At 42.2% G+C, this 18,977-nt stretch overlaps 3 protein-coding genes across 3 annotated transcripts; all 3 read right to left on the reverse strand.

Moving 5' to 3' along the window:
- Positions 1 to 2,694: 2,694 nt before the first annotated feature.
- Positions 2,695 to 3,618, reverse strand: LOC138766583 (olfactory receptor 1f45-like). Its single transcript, XM_069944174.1, has one exon. It carries the CDS (start codon positions 3,616 to 3,618, stop codon positions 2,695 to 2,697), a length of 924 nt encoding a protein of 307 aa, XP_069800275.1.
- Positions 3,619 to 5,743: 2,125 nt separating this feature from the next.
- On the reverse strand, positions 5,744 to 9,124 carry LOC138766584 (olfactory receptor-like protein DTMT). Its single transcript, XM_069944175.1, has 3 exons — positions 8,443 to 9,124; positions 7,011 to 7,079; positions 5,744 to 5,946 (listed from the first exon to the last, which is right to left on the reverse strand). The coding sequence occupies exons 1-3, from the start codon at positions 9,122 to 9,124 to the stop codon at positions 5,744 to 5,746; spliced, it is 954 nt and encodes a 317-aa protein (XP_069800276.1).
- A 65-nt stretch (positions 9,125 to 9,189) lies between these two features.
- On the reverse strand, positions 9,190 to 14,619 carry LOC138766585 (olfactory receptor 1L4-like). Its single transcript, XM_069944176.1, has 3 exons — positions 13,807 to 14,619; positions 13,688 to 13,753; positions 9,190 to 9,222 (listed from the first exon to the last, which is right to left on the reverse strand). The coding sequence occupies exons 1-3, from the start codon at positions 14,617 to 14,619 to the stop codon at positions 9,190 to 9,192; spliced, it is 912 nt and encodes a 303-aa protein (XP_069800277.1).
- Positions 14,620 to 18,977: the final 4,358 nt, after the last annotated feature.

The raw sequence follows: 18,977 nt of genomic DNA on the forward strand, positions 1-18,977 counted from the left end.
TTGAAGTGAATGGAGCTTAATTGCAAACCGCACCTCAACTGGAGACAAGAGTCGTGTTGTCTCTGTAAGAAAGTGGCCATGTAGCACTGGATAATTCCTTTTAAAGGTTAATTAGAGAAAAAAAAAAAAACTTCTGAACATTTGTCCTCATGACACTACTTCTTGTCTCCATGTTGGGACAGTTCAGGTTTATCATAGGGGCAGTAAAACTCATGGAAACCAGGTAGATCTTTTCTTATCTGTGTTTGGAAAATAAAAAAGGGGAATTTTCATACCTTGGGTATGACTGGTGTCCCTATGATGATTGGAGCAGCTCCGGGGACGTCAACCACTTATAACTGGGCACATGAATTTCATCTATATATTTATTTCCCCTTTTTGAGACACTGGGTGTTAGTATCGATCTCAGTGATGGCGTCTTGTAATGATCGGTGAATGAAGGAGGGGTAAAGAAGCCACAACACTAATGTAATAATACTGTGCTGAATGAGATTTTTGCTACCAATGTGCATCATCAATTTCTACTAAATGTCCCCCTTGTATCCTACATTCTGAGCTTGTATGTAAGATAGAATCGTCGATAGTTCTGGTGTCTGAAATAAAGAAATAAAGCCAGATGAGTGTGTACGTGTGAGCGGCCCCATGGGTTTCAGGAAAAATGAGCATTTTATATGGGTGCAGGATGTCATATAAACAGCCACAACCAGCAAACTGCTTCTTGCCTGACATCTACTGCAGGTTATATATACAGTGGAGTCGTATTAATATGATGACTCCACTGTCATAATGGTCCGTGATTGCATCTGCAAAAATGTTGAACTGGTTAAAAAAAAAAAAAAAAAATAGTTTGGCTAGATTTGATCTGCGGTTTTCCCGGATCCCATTATCTTCTATTGGTTAATCTGTACTGTTATCACAATCCGCACTGGGACCTATTTTTTCACAAAATGGTTTGCGGATCCGTTAAAAAGCGCAGTAGAAATCAATGGGTAATAAAGTTGATCCGTAATCATGGACAATTTTACGGAGCGTGGGAATAAGGCCTAATACTGGAAAGTTTTATGTTGCATTGTCTTGCTGAAAGATCCCATCAGCCCCTGGGTAGACAGCATGTATGGGTGTTTGCGGTCTGCAGGGATGGATTCATACCCAGATCGGGGAAGACAACATCCTTCAGATCATAACACAGCAGTAAAACGGCTGTCCCAAGGGTGTATGTGCCCGCGAGTCCACCTGTCCTCCCTCTCTGATGTGCATTGCTAAATAAAAAGGCCTCAAGGCTGCAGATTCGGTGAGTACCTTGTGGTCTTTGCTCTATATCAATATTGTTTGATAACTACTATAATATTGCTCCTATATACAAGAATATAACTACTATAATGTCAGCAAAGGTCAGATGGCCGGCACTACTGATTCCACAACTGACTCTGCGACTCCAGAAGGCGGTAGGCTAGATCCTGGATCGTATAGTGCAACGGCTAGTGGAGGTGCTCAACGCTAAAGAATACAGTCCAACATAGGCAATTGTAGAAAAGTAGAAGCGGTCATTCACCACAAGTTTCGCCGTGAAATGCTTTATTGATCCGTGGGCGAACACAGCAGGGAAAGGGGGAAGGTGGAGGAGCGGGTGCACTCAGACAAACATTTTCACGCGGTCACGCGCTTCGTCAGGTCTGGCAGACCTGACGAAGCGTGTGACCGTGTGAAAACGTTTGTCTGCTTGCACCCGTTCATTTACCTTCCCTGCTGTGTTCGCCCCCGGATCAATAAAGCATTTTACAGCAAAATTTGTGAGTGACCGCTTCTACTTTTCTACAATTGCCCATAACTACTATAATACTGCCTCCTATATATAAGAATATAATTACTATAATACTGCCCCCTCTATACAACAATATAACTACTCAGGCCGGAAGATGCGTGGTTAGCCACGGGAAACAGTCTGTAGCCATCAGGATGCCTATGCTTTCACTCCCCCTCCCCACACATGTCTGTCAAGACTGAATAAACGGATTGATTTGCAGTGATTTTTGGTGAGTGCAAGCTCTTTTCTTTTCGTTTGGATTTAACTACTATAATACTACTCCTATATACAGGAATATAACTATTATAATACTGCCCCCTATATACAAGAATATAACTATAATACTGCTTCTATATACAAGAAAATAACTACTATAATACTGCTCCTATATACAGGAATTTAACTATAATACTGCTCTCTATATACAGGAATATAACTACTATAATACTGCTCTCTATATACAGGAATATAACTACTATAATACTGCTCTCTATATACAGGAATATAACTACTATAATACTGCTCTCTATATACAGGAATATAACTACTATAATACTGCTCCTATATACAGGAATATAACTACTATAATACTGCTCTCTATATACAGGAATATAACTACTATAATACTGCCCCTATATACAGGAATATAACTACTATAATACTGCTCTCTATATACAGGAATATAACTACTATAATACTGCCTCCTATATACAAGAATATAACTGTTATAATATTGTTTCCTATGTACAGGAATGAATCTGTAGTGTTTTGTAATAGAAAAAGTTTAGTTTATTCAGCATGTCTTTTTTTTTTTTTTACACAATAAATGTTAATAATTACCTATTAGAAAACTGGTGACAGCGGGAGGAGGATGACCAGACGCCTGACAGTTACTGAAGAAGCTTTCTCATGACTTTCCTCATTGCAGTATTTCTCAGACCGTATATAATGGGATTTAACATGGGGGTGAGTAGCGTGTACCCTATGGTGGCTGCTCTTTCTCTTAGACCTACAGAACTGGCCGAGGGGCGAAAATAGACAGAAGCAATAGTCCCATAGAAGAGACAGACGGTGATGAGGTGAGAGGAGCAGGTAGAGAAGGTCTTCTGCATTTTTTCTGTGGAATGAAGACGAAAGAGAGCGGCCAGAATGTATGTGTAAGACAAGATGATACAGAGAAACGGGACACCAACAGACACGGCCCCTTCAGTGAGGATCAGGGAGAAGTTGGAAGACGTGTCTGAGTCCGAGACGGACAAAACTTGGGCAATTTCACAGAAGAAATGATTCACTTGCTTTATTCCCGAATACTGAAGGGTTGTCACCTTAAGGGTATGAAGAAGAGAGTGAGCACAGGCGGCCACCCAGGACAGGACCACTAGTGCAATACACCAATTATTTCTCATCCTATAACTGTAGTTCAGTGGGCTGCAGATGGCCACATATCGGTCATAGGCCATGACGGCCAGAATGTTGTTTTCCAGGTTTCCGAAGGAGATGAAGCTAAACATTTGGGCAATACAAGAGGGGAATCCGAAAGACCTCATATCAGACATCAGGGTGGAGAGAAGAGTTGGGATGGTGCTTGATACAAAGCATATGTCCACAATGGAGAGGTTACTGAGGAAAAAGAACATGGGCGAATGGAGAGATCTGTTATACACTATACAGAAGATGATGATCAGGTTCCCTAGAAGTGCAACCAGGTACATGAGGAAGACCAGGAAGAGGAGGTAGAACCGAAGCTGAGGAACATCTGAGAAACCCAGGAGGACAAACCGCACATTGGAGGAATTGTAAGTGGACATGGACATCGCAGAAGGGACCTGGGAAAAAGGACGATGTCAGGACCTGCCTATAACATAATAACTCTACATGAAGATACTATTTGTAAGCGCTCTGCTGTCAATAAATGGGACCAATTCTGTTCACCTCTTGAAGCTGAAAACCCTCTTGACCTAGTCCTGATCACTTATTGAAGAATTGGTTACTATACTTCTAATCTAGATCAACCTAAACAAATGAGCCACCAATCCCTCCCTTGTGTGTTACAGTGTATAAGTGTAGGTAAAAAACTTGGACTAGAGGCTTGTCAACACACCCTTAGCTGGTGGTTCAGCCTCTGCAGGTACATGTACATGTTTCCATTCACTGACATCAAGTGTAAATAATCAATACCTGTAGACTTTTTACTCAATCCATAATTAAGCTGTGATCTTAAAATCTTGACACTCAGACGTCTACCAATCAAAACATTTGACGACTCTAGGACAAAAGTTTTTTTTTTTTTATGGTGATAAAACAAATGTTTGGCCCAATAAATGGCTTGTTTATAGGTTCAGGCTGCTATAAAATGAATATACCCCCCCAAACCCACACTATGTCTACCCTGGTGGTGCCTATTCTTCTCTGAGCAATGCTTCCTCCTTTCACCCACTCAATCACTGACTAAGATGGGGTAACAAGCAACAGGGTTGTAGGCACCCAAGGCTCGTTGATGTGTTTAGGGGTGAAGGCAGGTCTATCTGGCCTGATCCTACAGAAGAGCTGCTGTTGAGCAAACTGCCGAAAAGTTTTCTGCTGACTATGATGGAACGTAGTCAGATCACACTGGACATGGCAGCTGCTTGTGCCTATTCTAACTTCTGTCCCCCTTACAATGGGCATCAGTGCCATAGAGCAGTGGAAAAAGGTGTCTGGTCTGATGGACCACGTTCTACATCATGTGGACAGCCTGGTGCATCAATTACCTGGGGAAGAGATGGCACAAGTATGAACTATGGGAGCAAGACAAGCCTTTTGTCTTTGATGAACTATCTCAAAAACGATAGACTTTGAAGAATAAAGACTAAAAATTATGAGAGTTTGCTAAATTTTAAAGAAAATGAAGTCCGAGGACGATGGAAGCTCAGAAGGTCATGTTAGCGCAGCCAGAGGTTGACACGTAGGATGGGACATGGAGACATAGCACATATAATAATTCATTTGAGAAGGTGGTGAAGGGATAAACAGGGAGAAGAGAAGAAAAAGATTATTTATTATTAGAAATTTTCAGTCAGAAAGCTGAGGTTATATACAGGAGCGGCTGTGGCCCCCACGGAGTTGCATTTCCCTAAACAACAAGAGAGGTAATGAGCCAGACACTGGGATTTGTTATGTGCGGCGGATGAATTCCCCCGGATGTCACTGACACAAATTATGTACGGTGGAAAATAATAAACTTTTCATAATGTTCAGATAGGCAACCTGGGAGCCCAATGGCTAAAGCTCAAAGCACTCTACAGATATAGCGATGGGTCAAGTCGCTTCTGTGAAAATGGCCCCACTGTATATGAAGCTATGGGCCTGAGATAGAAACACAAGAGCGAGAGGTGCTCTGGGCAGGTACTGATGTAACTCACAACACTGTCTCCACCCAGCAATGTCTGCTATACCGATACCAGTCAATAAATAAGAATCTGAAGGTCAGTTAGATTACAGCTGCCAAGTGGATCAAAGGGTTTTTTTCAGCACTGCAAGTCTTAAGGCAAACATAATTTAGACTAATGGTGTCTGCCTGCCTTTCTGTTTAAATGCTGTCCGTTTTGACAGTGACATTTAAATTATAAAGTGATTGACATCTGTGTGATTGCTGATGTCAGTCGTTAGTAGTGGGTGTATATGTACTGTATATACTGTCTATAAAGCCCGCTCCAATATTTCACATCTGTGGATTCTGCAGTTTTTTTTTTTGTTTTTTTTTGGCCTTAAGATTTTTGTCATGATTTTCTCCAAAAACAGCCATCTTGAGTTTTGTGGGTATTTTTTTTACACTGTAGAAGCAAATCTGTCACAGAAGCTACAGAGGTGTTGGGCTCCAGAAGTATGGTGCCTATATCTCTTAAACATCCACACTTGTTGGCTGTTCCTGAACCATGAAAAAATTTCACATCAATGACCTCAATGGATATTGGCAAATGGTAAAAGGTCTTCAGGAGTGATGTGTCCCACTTTCTGCTGAATCATGGATGGATGGCTCCACATTTGATGTAAACAACATAAAGCCCTTCCCATCTGTGATCTTTCGGGGCTCAACAGGTCTGTGTTGGCACTAGGGAGGGGCTGAAGGAACATGACAATGAATTTTCCACACTGCCTTGGCCCTGAAACTCACAAGATTGCAACACCATTAATTCCTTAAGGACCCAAAACATAGCTGTATGGGGTCCTTAAGGGGGTACAGAGAGGAGCCAGGGAAAATGCAGCTCTTGCTTATTAACCAGTAAAGTGCTGCTGTCAAAACTTAATGGAGAGCTGATTGCAGAGATCAATGCAGTACTTATGTATTGCATTGATCTTTACGAGCAATCAGTCCCCTGGGGGGCTACAAATTAGTGTTTAAAAAAAAAAGTTTTTATTATATAACTTGTATGACATTTCTCACAAGTTTTGCCTCTGCGGGATACATGTCTAATTCTGTGTTGTCTCTGAGTGTGGGTGTAGACTACCCGCCATGATGTGTCTTATAGAGCAGCAACGAGTAGTGTAAGCTGGGTATCTTGTTCTGGGGGAGATATAAAACTTACTAGAGATTTCAGCAGGGCATCTATGTCTGTCCCTGTCTCCCTCCCTCTCTACCCATTGATTTTTAAAGGCAGCTGTAATCTGATCCCTCAGTGAGTTGTTAAATCTACAAATAGATTTTAGTCATTTTTCAGATTGAATTTTGAGTTAAGGAAGGAGTGGCAAAGAAAAGAACTCTAAGTTGAGAAAGAGGTATTTTGGTATGATAATAATATATTACATAGTTTCTTATATTTGCTTGTACTAGAATAAAAGGTTAGTGACCATTTTAAATTTTTATGAAATTTATATGCTTAAAACATTTAACTACAAGGGCATAGAATATTGCTTGTACCATTATAACATGAATCAGGTATCAATAAGTATTCTTTATTGAATGTCGATTTAGGGGGGAAGAAAAACTCAAGAACAAGAGGACACGGTGAGAGGTTAATGGGAGAAAGATCAGAAGCAACTTGAGAAAATATCAATACACTGAAAGAGTAGTAGATGCTTGGAACAAACTTCCAGCAGATGTGGTTGGTAAATCTACAGTAAGTGAATGTAAACCTGCCTGGGAAATACTAAAAGGGCAGAGTAGATGGACCCAGTGGTCTTTTTCTGCCAATAATATTCTATGTTTCTTATTAACCCTTCTCCCTACCTGTGCCAAGTATAATAAGCGGATAGCCTACAGCTTCACTGAACCACTTACAGATCTGTAAATCAGAATCTGGTTGTTACATTGCAATTTAGACATTAAAACATAAGTACAAAATCCTTATTTCAATGAGCTCTTAGAACATATCTACAAACCAATAAAGTAGAGAAAAAAAAATCAGGACCTGAACCATAAACCATGGCTCCTCCTTACAATATAGGGGGATAAGGGCCTTTTACACAAGCCGATTATTGTGCTAAAAATTGTTAAATCGTTCAAATTTACACAATAATCTTCAGGTGTGAACACAACAACGATCAAACAACAAATTAAAATTTGTTCATATGTCATTGATCGCATCTTTTGAGCTGACCTCAAATTCATTGTTAATCGTTCTCTCTGTGTAAATACTCATTGTTCACGGTATATAGATACGTAATCGCGATCATTCACAGTCTATATACTAAAGCGATTACAATGATATTCACGAAAGTAATTACAATTGCATTAACAACTTTTTCTAAGCAAGCGCCTATTGTTTAAAAAAAAAAAATCATCATTCGCTAAACAAGTGCTGATTTATCTGTCTGTGTAAAAGGACTCTTAGTGAAAGTAAACTCAAGGGCTCATGTAGGCCATTCTCCAAATGAGAGGAAATCGGACAATGGGAACTCCAGAAAATGCGTTCAGCAGGGAAAATTATGGTTTTGCAAATGTATTGCATTGTTGGAAACTAGGGATGGTCCGAACCTGCCGAGGTTCGGGTTCGTATGAACCTGAATGCTCGGCAGCAGATACAGGCGGATACAGCGGGAGGAACGCCTGGAAAACTGGGATACAGCCTATGGCTATGGCTGTATCCCAGTTTTCCAGGCGGTCCTCCCGCTGCATCCGCCCACTCCGCGGAGCGGGCAGACAGCTGGAATCATTACCGAGGGTTTGGGTTCGTGCGAACCCGAACCGAACTCGGTTCGGACCATTCCTATTGGAAACCAAATGGGACATATTTAACATTTGTGAATTGGCGTGCATAGCTACAGTATCGCCTATCGATGACTTTATGAACAATTTTTTTTTCTAAATAAATGGTGGGCACATCACCTGTGGCACCCATTGTCTGATTCTCATCTCATTTAGAGCAGCAGAATGTCCTCCAGTGTCTTCCAAGTTGTGAAAGTTTATTTCCACTAATCTTATACCTATTTCAACACCCTCCATACAGCAGCCTTGACCTCCTTGTTCCTCAGACTGTATATAAAGGGGTTAAGCATTGGGATAACAATACTGTATACTATGCTGATCACTCGGTCATGACTCGGAGAATAGATGGAGTTTGGTCGGAAATACATAAAAATAACTGTACTATAGAACAAGGTGACCATAGTAAGGTGTGAGGTGCAGGTGGAGAAGGTTTTCCACCTTCTCTGTGATGTACCTAGCTTTAGCACGGCACTGATGATGAGGATATAAGACACCAAGATAAAGAGCACTGGGCTGAAGATGACTGTAGTTCCTTCAATAAAGAGAATCATTTGTTCTTTGTCTACTGTATTTGGACAGAACAACAAGGTGATGACAGGCAGATCACAAAAGAAGTGGTGAACAACCCAAGCACATAAGTCATGGGTGGACGTCACTACTGTGTACAAGGTGGAGTGGAGGCTCACGACGACCCAGGAGGAGGCCACCAGGCAGATACATGTTCTTTTGTTCATGATCATTAAATAACGTAACGGGTGACAGACTGCAGCATATCTGTCCAAAGCCATAATGGCTAAAAGGAAACTGTCCATGTTACCGACTGCCAGAAAAAAGAAGAGTTGCAGAAAACATCCGTGGAAGGAGATGTTAGTGTCTCCTGACAGGAGCCCGTACAAAGCCCTTGGTATGATAATAGAGGTAAAAGTAATGTCTACCATTGCCAGGTTTCCCAGCAATAGATACATAGGAGCATGAAGCTGGTGCTGCGATACTATGAGCGTGAAAATTAAGAAATTTCCTGAAATGCACAAGATGTACGTAGTGAAAAAGAAGGAAATTAGTTGGAGACGAAGATGAGGCATCTCTGAGAAACCCAAAAGAATAAACCCATGGTGAGTCTCATTCTTGGACTCCATGTGTACGAGGGCAATGTAAAAGAAATCTTAAAAATTCTGTGTTCCCGTCTTCTAGTCTACACAAATCACTTGGTCCCGATGGCGACCACCCCAGAGTTCTGCAAGAAATAAGTGAGACAGGAAACTATAGGCCTGTCGGTCTAACACCTCTGGTGGGTAAAATATTTGAGGGTTATTGATAGATCAGAGGAAAATATACAAACAACCATGTTCTGATGGTTCGGGGGTCCAATATCTCCTTTACTGCTTCAAAACTTGGCAAATATCCCATCCAGGCTGGTAAGAGTAAATTTATTGCTAATAATTACTCAACACCCATAGGGGGGCATTTATTAAGGAGTCTAATGTGTGCGACTATTCTAATGAGGATTGGTGTGTATTTTGTTTTCCGATAGCTTGTGACTGATTCATTAAAATGTAGCACTGCCATTGTGAATTTATCTAAGTAAAAAGTCGCAAATATGCAAAAATTGCGCAAATATATTCACCTGGTACTGACCAGACGTAAGCCTGCACTTGTTTGTGCGACTTTTTAAAAAGCCGCAAATAATTAATTGGGCGCTAATCCTGGATTATACGAATTTTTGGGTGAATACTCAAAACAAGATTTTAAAAAAGTCGCATCTAAAAAATTTTCGCCTGTCGAATACTGGTTCATAAATAGAACTTGAAAAATCCAATTATTCACCGATAAATGGGTGCAAAAGCCTTGATAAATTTCCCCCATAGTGTATATTGGCACAGTAACAGTATGTTGGGTTATACCAAGTGTAACCGGGCTCGGTCCACGAAGTTTAAAGCGACTCTGTACCCACAATCTGTCCCCCCCAAACTACTTGTACCTTCGGATAGCTGCTTTTAATCCAAGATCTGTCCTGGGGTCCATTCGGCAGGGGATGCAGTTATTGTCCTAAAAACAACTTTTAATCCTGCAGCGCTGTGTTTAACGGCTGGGGCTTACATTTGTATATGCATTAGGCTGGCACCACCTCTCCGTCCTTCCTCCCCACCCTCCTCATCATTACTGCTGTTTGAGCTTTGCACAGGTTTATTAACTATCCAGCCCATGTTCATTATACACACAGGTGGGGAATAGGAAACAATCTGCCTGGAGCATTCCTAATGATGAGGAGGGTGGGGAGGAAGGACAGAGAGGGTGTGCCAGCCTAATGCATATACAAATGTAAGCCCCGGCCGTTAGACACAGCGCTGCCGGATTAAAACTTGTTTTTATGACAATAACTGCATCACCTGCCGAACGGACCCCAGGACAGATCTTGGATTAAAAAGCAGCTATCCAAAGGTACAAGTGGTTTGGGGGGGGGGTGAGATTGTGGGTACAGAGTCGCTTTAATGGACTGAATCTAGACATCTAGTGACTACTCTGTGAGACTCTGTGAGAGCATGGCTAAAAATGGGCTGAACCTGGTCACCAGTAGACTACATTTAATCCAATTTCTAATGTTTCATGTTCACAAGTAGAAACACATAACGATAAAAGAGATACAAGATAAGGGAACATGACGGGACAGCTTGCTTTGTTACCTGTGTATAAGTCATAGATTAAGCCCACCATTGACTCCTTGGTCTGTGATATGACTGTACCAGTCAGGGTTTATATTATCTATACTACGATGCACAGTTCCCCAGATGATCCATTTCAGGTTTTTAATACAGTGTTCAGAACCTCAGAGGAGGGAAACATCTCCTTCATCAACTAACCTTGTCTATCTGCGAGGACCCAGGAGAATCCGAGCATTTTCCACACAAACCAATTACAAATCCAAACATCTGGCCACCGGAGGAAAATTAAATGAAATAAAAATAATAAATCAATAAAATAAAACAGAAAAACAAAACAGAAAAGTACGCTTTATCTTCAAGGCCAAAATGGCCACATCCTTAAAGTGCTAAGGTGTTAATATCCTTTGAATAGGAATACAGCCATTTTGGTCTTGATGCTGATGGATATATATATATATTTTTATTAATAATGTTTTTATTTTTGACTTTTCTATGATTTTATTTCCTTTTATTTTCTAAAAGAAATTCTAAAAAAAACTCAATGTATTCTTTTTTTCTCGTGTTCTTATGATTTTTTTTGTGAATTATTTTAATGTTTTATCTTTATGTCTCAATGCGGGAAACTTTCGCTCTTTAATTTTTATTTAATTTTCTTTATACATTTGGAGAGTTATGTTTTTAAAGTTACAATAAAATACTGAACACTGCAGGCAGCACTTCTCTGATCTTGTTCAGAAATGTAGGAAAGACAGACTACTATGGTACAGCTCAGAGGCACTCAAACATAAAGGTGAGTAGTGAATAGTTGTCACAGCAGAAGTGAGTAGCTTAGTGTAGCCATTGTACCACTAGGTACATTGCTTTGTGTTTTTTACATGAACAGACTGGCGGCGCGTGGATGTCAGTGCCATGGTCCTTTTTTTGAACCGCCACCCGGTTTCTGTGCACTGTATCGGTTTATTCCCGAGCAGCAGCCCGGCATGACGCATTGGTATGCCCACCCCTAATGTGACTATCTCCCCTCCTCTTCTAATGGAAGTCACAGAAGGGAGTTTTTTTTTGTCACACTGGGGCAGGTGGGCCCCTCTCCAATACTTCATGGCTGGTGCTCGGAAATAGACTGGCACCATGCACAGGAATTGGGCAGCGGTTCAAAAAAAGGACCATGGCACTAACATCTACGCGCCGCCAGTCTGTTCATGTAAAAAACACAAAGCAATGTACCTAGTGGTATATTTGCTTTCAATATTTATTATGCACATCCAACTACTAGAAGGTTGTACATATGATTTTGAGCAATGTTTTGGATGTGGTTGCCCTTCTTCAGGGTAGGTAAACAAGACAAGGTTTGTGGGTGGACAGGAAACTACTTTGTGTCTGCACCCAAGCAAAGTAATGTGGAAGAGGTGGGATGGGTACTGAGTGCCCTCTACACAGCAACCACAACCAAAAAGTTTATTGACGCTCAATATAATATGCACAGCTTTCTACTATTGGGATATAGATAATAAATATTGAAACACTAAGCAACTCACTTTTGGTGTGCTGACCCTTTACTACTTCTGGATTGTGTTAGGTTATGGTAAGATCAAAATAAATAGACAAATAAAGCCAACACATAACGAAACAGAGAGAATGATTACTAGTGAAATTAAGGGCAATACATGGAAAGCCAGAATATATGGGAAAAAAACCCCAAAACCCTAGAACAGAAGATTTCAGAAAAATAGTATGTGATATATTCAAGGTGATTTTCGTGATCAGCAGCTCAAATTTCGTAAAAAAAAACACAAAGATTTTCAGGAAGCAAAGTGCTCGTTCCTAAGTGTATTTGAGGTTTTCCTAAGAAGATGCCTTGCTGAAGTATCTTAATAAAATAACCCTGTAACGTGGTATCAGTATGGGTTCACGAGAGATCGAAATAATCTGCACAGCTCCCATAAGAAGCTCAATTCTAGATTGTACCTGGCGGAGGCTGCGGATATTGTGTATGTAGACTAGACCTTGGTGAGGCTGTGGATGTTGTGTATCAAGGCTGGACCTGGGGGATACTGTGGATGTTGTGTATTTAGATGGGATATTGGTGAGCCTGTGGACGTTGTGTATCTAGACTTGGCCTGGGTGAGACTGTGGACTTTGTGTATCTCAACTTTTTAAAAAGCATTTTATACCGTACTACATAAAAAGTTGGTACATATGTAAAATAAAAGATGTTCGAAATAGGGGAATATATGTGTTTAATGGGTAAGCAACTGGCTTAGTAACAGAAAGTGGATGTTGATGGAAAATACTCAGATTGGGGCACAGTTACTAGTGAGGCATCATGGAGGGCAGTATTGTAAGGGTTGCAGTAAACTGTGGGTTACCACATATTGGTATTGGGTCAGCACTGGACATCTTTTTTTAAAATATTAATAATCTTGCAAGAGATTACAAAGTCGAATTTGAATATTTTCAGAAAACACTAAGTTCCTTATGGAAATAAACATGAAAGAGAATAATAACACACTATAGAAGAATATGAAGAAGCTGGAGGGATGGGGCAGAGAACTAGCAACTTATGTTTATTGTGAATAAACCTGAATCATCTTAAACATAGTAAAAACACTTCATAAATTATTTTAAAAAAATGTAACCTGAAATTGTTGGTCCCTTTAGAAATAATAATAATAGTGTAATGGTGGAGGAGGAGTAAAAAGGCCAATCTACTAAATGCCTTCTTCTCTACTGTATTTACACAGGATGATCCAAAGAAAGATGACATGGATAGGGATAATGTAAATTCTTACATAAATCTCTAATGTAACATTTAGGAGTCTGTATGCTGCTTGCCCATTCTTTATAGTAAACCGTGGCCTATGTGTCCATTCACAATTCATCTCTCTCCACGTTCCCCTTGTTTCCCCAACAAAACAAAAATTGCACAAACTTTGTAAAATCTTGTTCAAATTGTCATTTTGGTAAGTTTTGTAATTTTATTTATCTTTCCCTAATAAGAATGATAATGTCCGATGGCCACCAGATTAAGGATCTACTAACTTTTCTCAGCTTGAAGTTTGTAGAAAAACTTTCTTTACAGCTGATGTCACCTGCTTGTTCCTCAGGCTGTATATAAAAGGGTTAAGCATGGGGATAAAAAGACAAATCACTATACTGACCACCCGGTCATATAAAGGAGTGTAGACGTAGCCTGGACGACAATACATAAATATGCCTGTACTGTAGAAGATGATGACCATGATGATGTGTGAGGAACACGTGGAGAAGGTTTGCCAATTTCCTTTTGAACTATGTAGCTTCAGCACGGCTATTATGATCAGTATGTAGGACACCAAGATGAAGAACACTGGGCCAAGGATTATGATGCTGGTTTCAACGAGCATTATTGTTTGAAGGTAATAGGGCACTGAACAGGACAACGACAATACCACAGGACAGTCACAGAAGTAGTGATGTATAAACCACTCACAGTGAGCAAGAGAGGCGGATATGACCGTGAACATAATTGAGTGAAGGATCAGGAAGAACCATGAAGAGGCCACCACTGAGATACATGTCTTCGGACTCATGATGGTTAAGTAACGCAATGGATGACAGACTGCAGAGTATCGATCAAAGGCCATGATTGCCAGAAGGAAACTGTCCATGTTACCGGCTATCATGTAGAAGAAGAGCTGCAGCATACAGCCGTTGAAGGAGATGTAGGTGTCTCCAGTGATCAGCCCGTACAAGGCCTGTGGAATGGTAATAGATGTAAAGCAAATATCCACAAATGCCAAATTCCCCATCAGGAAATACATGGGGGTATTAAGTTGAGGTTGTGATATGATAAGTATAAGAATGGAGAGGTTTCCTACAATACAGATGATGTAAGCTCCCGTGAAGATGGAGAAGAGAAGAAGACGAAGGTCAGGCAAATCAGAGAAGCCCATTAATATGAAGCCATGATGCGTCTCATTCTTCCCCTCCATTATAGGTGGAATGAACCAATGGAGGGGTAAGGTGCAATGTCTCCTCTCTTATATTTAGCTGTGAAAATATAACATGGCAAAACATAGTCAGTGGAAGACCACACATATCAGAGGGCACTGGGATATCAGATAATGTCCTGTTATTTATATGGCACCCAGCATACCCATCAGACCTCACAGACGTAGAACCACTACCTGCGGGGGCTCACAATCTCGCTCAGACATAAACACATAAAGGCCAATTTCACAGAAAGCCGGTTACCCTACTAGTATGTTCCAGGAGTGTTGTATAATGGTTTTTACTCTGGCCACTAGATGCTGCCGTGTAAATGCAGAAAAAACCCTATAAATAGTCTATAAGGGATCAGAAGAAGATGTGACCCCATCTTATTACTCCTAGGGCATGGTGTCCTTATGCGTGTTCCTGTTAATCGTGGGTGACCATTGGTTCATCAGCATCCTAGGTTGCAGATGGGTCAATTTTAAGCTTGGGCAAGGGAAGGCCATTTGCCCTTGACCTCTACAAAGTCTTCTAGGTCAGAGGGATGAGGAAAAGTTAGGGTCCCTTCTTCATTTGAAGACAGATTTCATGATTGTGGATAAAAAAATATGTTCCTTAGCATAGTACAATATGGATCCTTAGGCTATGTTCACACTACTTATATTTGAGGCTGTATAGCAACCAAAACAAGGAGTGGATTGAAAACACAGAAAGGATCTGTTCACATAATGTTGTAATTGAGTGGATGGCCGCCATATAATGGCAAATATTTGCTGTTATTTTAAAACAACGCCTGTTGTATTGAAATAATGGCCGTTATTTACCGTTATATGGCGGCCATCCACTCAATTTCAACATTGTGTGGACAGAGCCTTTCTGTGTTTTCAGTCCACTCCTGGTTTTGGTTGCTATGAGGACCTGACATGAGGACCAAATACTGCCTCATATATACTGTGTGTGAACCCAGTCTTAAAGGGAATTTCTCACCAATTTTTATTTAGTTCTAATTTTCATTTTTTCTATCTTTAGGTAAATATAACCCGCAGATTTCAATGTGACCACTAAGGCCCCTATCACACAGTATTATGGGTCTGTAATATATGAGTCCCCAAAAAGCCACACAAACATATTAAGGCTATGTTCCCGCTTTGTATGACACCGACCAGGTCACCGGTGTCAGAAAAGATCATAGTGACCATACTGCAGTACGGGCCGGATGATCTTTACTGCCTTTGAATTCGCATGCAGGCGCATCCGTGTGCGCCTGCCAGGGGCGGATTAACTTTACCAGAGGCCCAGGGCTGTTGACCAAGCTTGGGCCCCCCCACCCCACTGCAACTATGACAGCACTAGCGTAGTGTCCATAGCACAGGATAAATAATGTCATGATGATCTGATTTGTGCAAAATTGCGGTAAAAAAGAAGCAATTTTTTTGCAAATCATGGCAGAACTGTAGCCAGGAGACAATACACCATTGAAAGTCTTTTTGCGTGGCCATGGGCCCCCCTGGAGCTCTGGGCCCCGAGCTACATGCCCGAAAAGGACCTATTATAATACGCTACTGGCGCCTGCATCTGTATTCACAGAATTCAAAAGCTGCCCCCAGTGGTTGGTATACGGCTTGTATATAACTTGTCATGTGACCTTGAGCATCAATTACAGCTTGATAACAACGTTTCATGCTGTTCACAAGTCTCCTTATTGTGTACTGAGGCATGGCAGCCCACTTTTCTTGAAGAGCGTCCTCCAGGTCATTGAGGTTCAGTGTTACGAGCCTCTACATGGCGACTCAACTGATCCCATACATTGTCTATAGGATTCAGGTCTGGAAAAAGTGCAGCCGCTCCATGTCAGGTCCCCAGTCTCCAGCAGCCGCTCCCCAATGATGCTATGAGCTCTATACACACCTGCCCTGTACACTGTAACACCAATACCACTAGACACACCTGCCCTGTACACTGTAATACCAACACCACTAGACACACCTGCCCTAAATACTGTAACACCAACACCACTACACACACCTGCCCTGTACACTGTAACACCAACACCACTACACACACCTGCCCTGTGCACTGTAACACCAACACCACTACACACACCTGCCCTGTGCACTGTAACACCAACACCACTACACACACCTGCCCTGTGCACTGTAACACCAACACCACTACACACACCTGCCCTGTGCACTGTAACACCACCACCACCACTACACACACCTGCCCTGTGCACTGTAACACCACCACCACCACTACACACACCTGCCCTGTGCACTGTAACACCACCACCACTAGACACACCTGCCCTGTGCACTGTAACACCACCACCACTAGACACACCTGCCCTGTGCACTGTAACACAACCATTAAAGGCAACATTGGCTGATGCATAGCTTTCTCCTTCTTCTGGACAAGGGACCAGTAGGCCTCAGTGCCGTTTACTGATAAGGGTCGATTCATGCTGAGCAGAAATGATGGCCGTTGGAGACATGATTGAGAGAACTATGCATCAGTCACTGTTGCCTTTGGTGGTGGTGGTGTTACAATGTACGGGGCAGGCGTGTCTACTCAATTCAGGACTGCCCTACACTTTGTGAATGGTGCAGTTAGAAGCCTATACTCAGGGGCGGACACAGACTGCATTGTGGCCTTGTGCAAAAAATGTGCCTGTGCCCCCCCCCCCCATATGTGAACCACACCACCACACTCCTCCCCTACCCAGGCGTATATAAAACTATGCACATCTATATGTGCTCAAAAATGTACAACTTTGCAGTGTTTTGGGCAAACATTTTAGAGTTTGTTCAAAAGGTTCTGACTTTTTAACACTGGTTATTTGCCCTGGTATCACACAGCATGGCCTAGATATACAGTACCTTTGTTAAAGTGCCCTATTTACGGCCTCAGGACCAACTCCTGAGCACACACACACACACACACACACACATATACCACTTACACAAAGGCACTATAAACATATACAGAAACACCAATATCATACACACACACACCATTAACACAAAGGCACTATAAGCATATACAGAAACACCATTGACATACACACACACACGCACACACCACTAACACAAAGGCACCATAAACATATACAGATACATCACTGACACACACACACACACACACACACACACCTACCACTAACACACAGGCACCATAAACATATATTCAGATAAACACTGACGCACACACACACACACACACACACACACATACCTACCACTAACACAAAGGCACTATAAACATATAGACAGATACACCACTAACACACACACACACACACACACACACACACACACACACACACACATTCATTTACATTAGACTGTGATTATACAGACGTATACACCATGAATGTACTGTACATGGAGAAGTAATGCAGGCTTATTTGCTTCTCCCCTCTTTAGTTGCAGCAGAGCACCGCCTGAGGCAGACACTTAACTCTGCCTCATGGATGGAGCGGCCCTAAAAAAAGCCCTATTCTGTTCCATTTTATTTTCAGCCCATTTTCCCTGCACTACAGTGATCGGGCTGAACATTACAGCGGCAGGTCCCCTCTCCCTGTAAGCCAAGGCCATACTACTTGAATAACTTCAGTAATCCAGTCATTGTGCCTCTGAATGAACAGCACAGGCCTAATGTCATCTTCATGGAGGACAATGCTCCAGATCATTCAGGTCACATCATCATTAGGGAACGGCTGCTGGAGACTGGGGGACCTCACATGGAGCAGCTGCTGGAGACTCGGGAACCTCACATGGAGTGGCTGCTGGAGACTGGGGGACCTCACATGGAGCGGCTGCTGGAGACTGGGGGACCTCACATGGAGCGGCTGCTGGAGACTGGGGGACCTCACATGGAGCGGCTGCTGGAGACTAAGGGAACCTCACATGGAGCGGCTGCTGGAGACTGGGGGACCTCACATGGAGCGGCTACTGGAGACTGGGGGACCTCACATGGAGCGGCTGCTGGAGACTGGGGGACCTCACATGGAGCGGCTGCTGGAGACTGGGGGACCTCACATGGAGCGGCTGCTGGAGACTGGGGGACCTCACATGGAGCGGCTGCTGGAGACTGGGGGACCTCACATGGAGCGGCTGCAGGAGACTGGGGGACCTCACATGGAGCGGCTGCTGGAGACTGGGGGACCTCACATGGAGCGGCTGCTGGAGACTGGGGGACCTCACATGGAGCGGCTGCAGGAGACTGGGGGACCTCACATGGAGCAGCCTGCACGATCTCCAGACCCGAATCCCATACAAAACCTAACATCACTGTAGTGTGAACGTTTTGGTTTTTCCATCAATTTTTACCTGCAAGGCAAATCCCTAACTTTTAA

This window comes from Dendropsophus ebraccatus, chromosome 10, assembly GCF_027789765.1.
Source record: "Dendropsophus ebraccatus isolate aDenEbr1 chromosome 10, aDenEbr1.pat, whole genome shotgun sequence".
NCBI classification, from domain to species: Eukaryota; Metazoa; Chordata; class Amphibia; order Anura; family Hylidae; genus Dendropsophus; species Dendropsophus ebraccatus.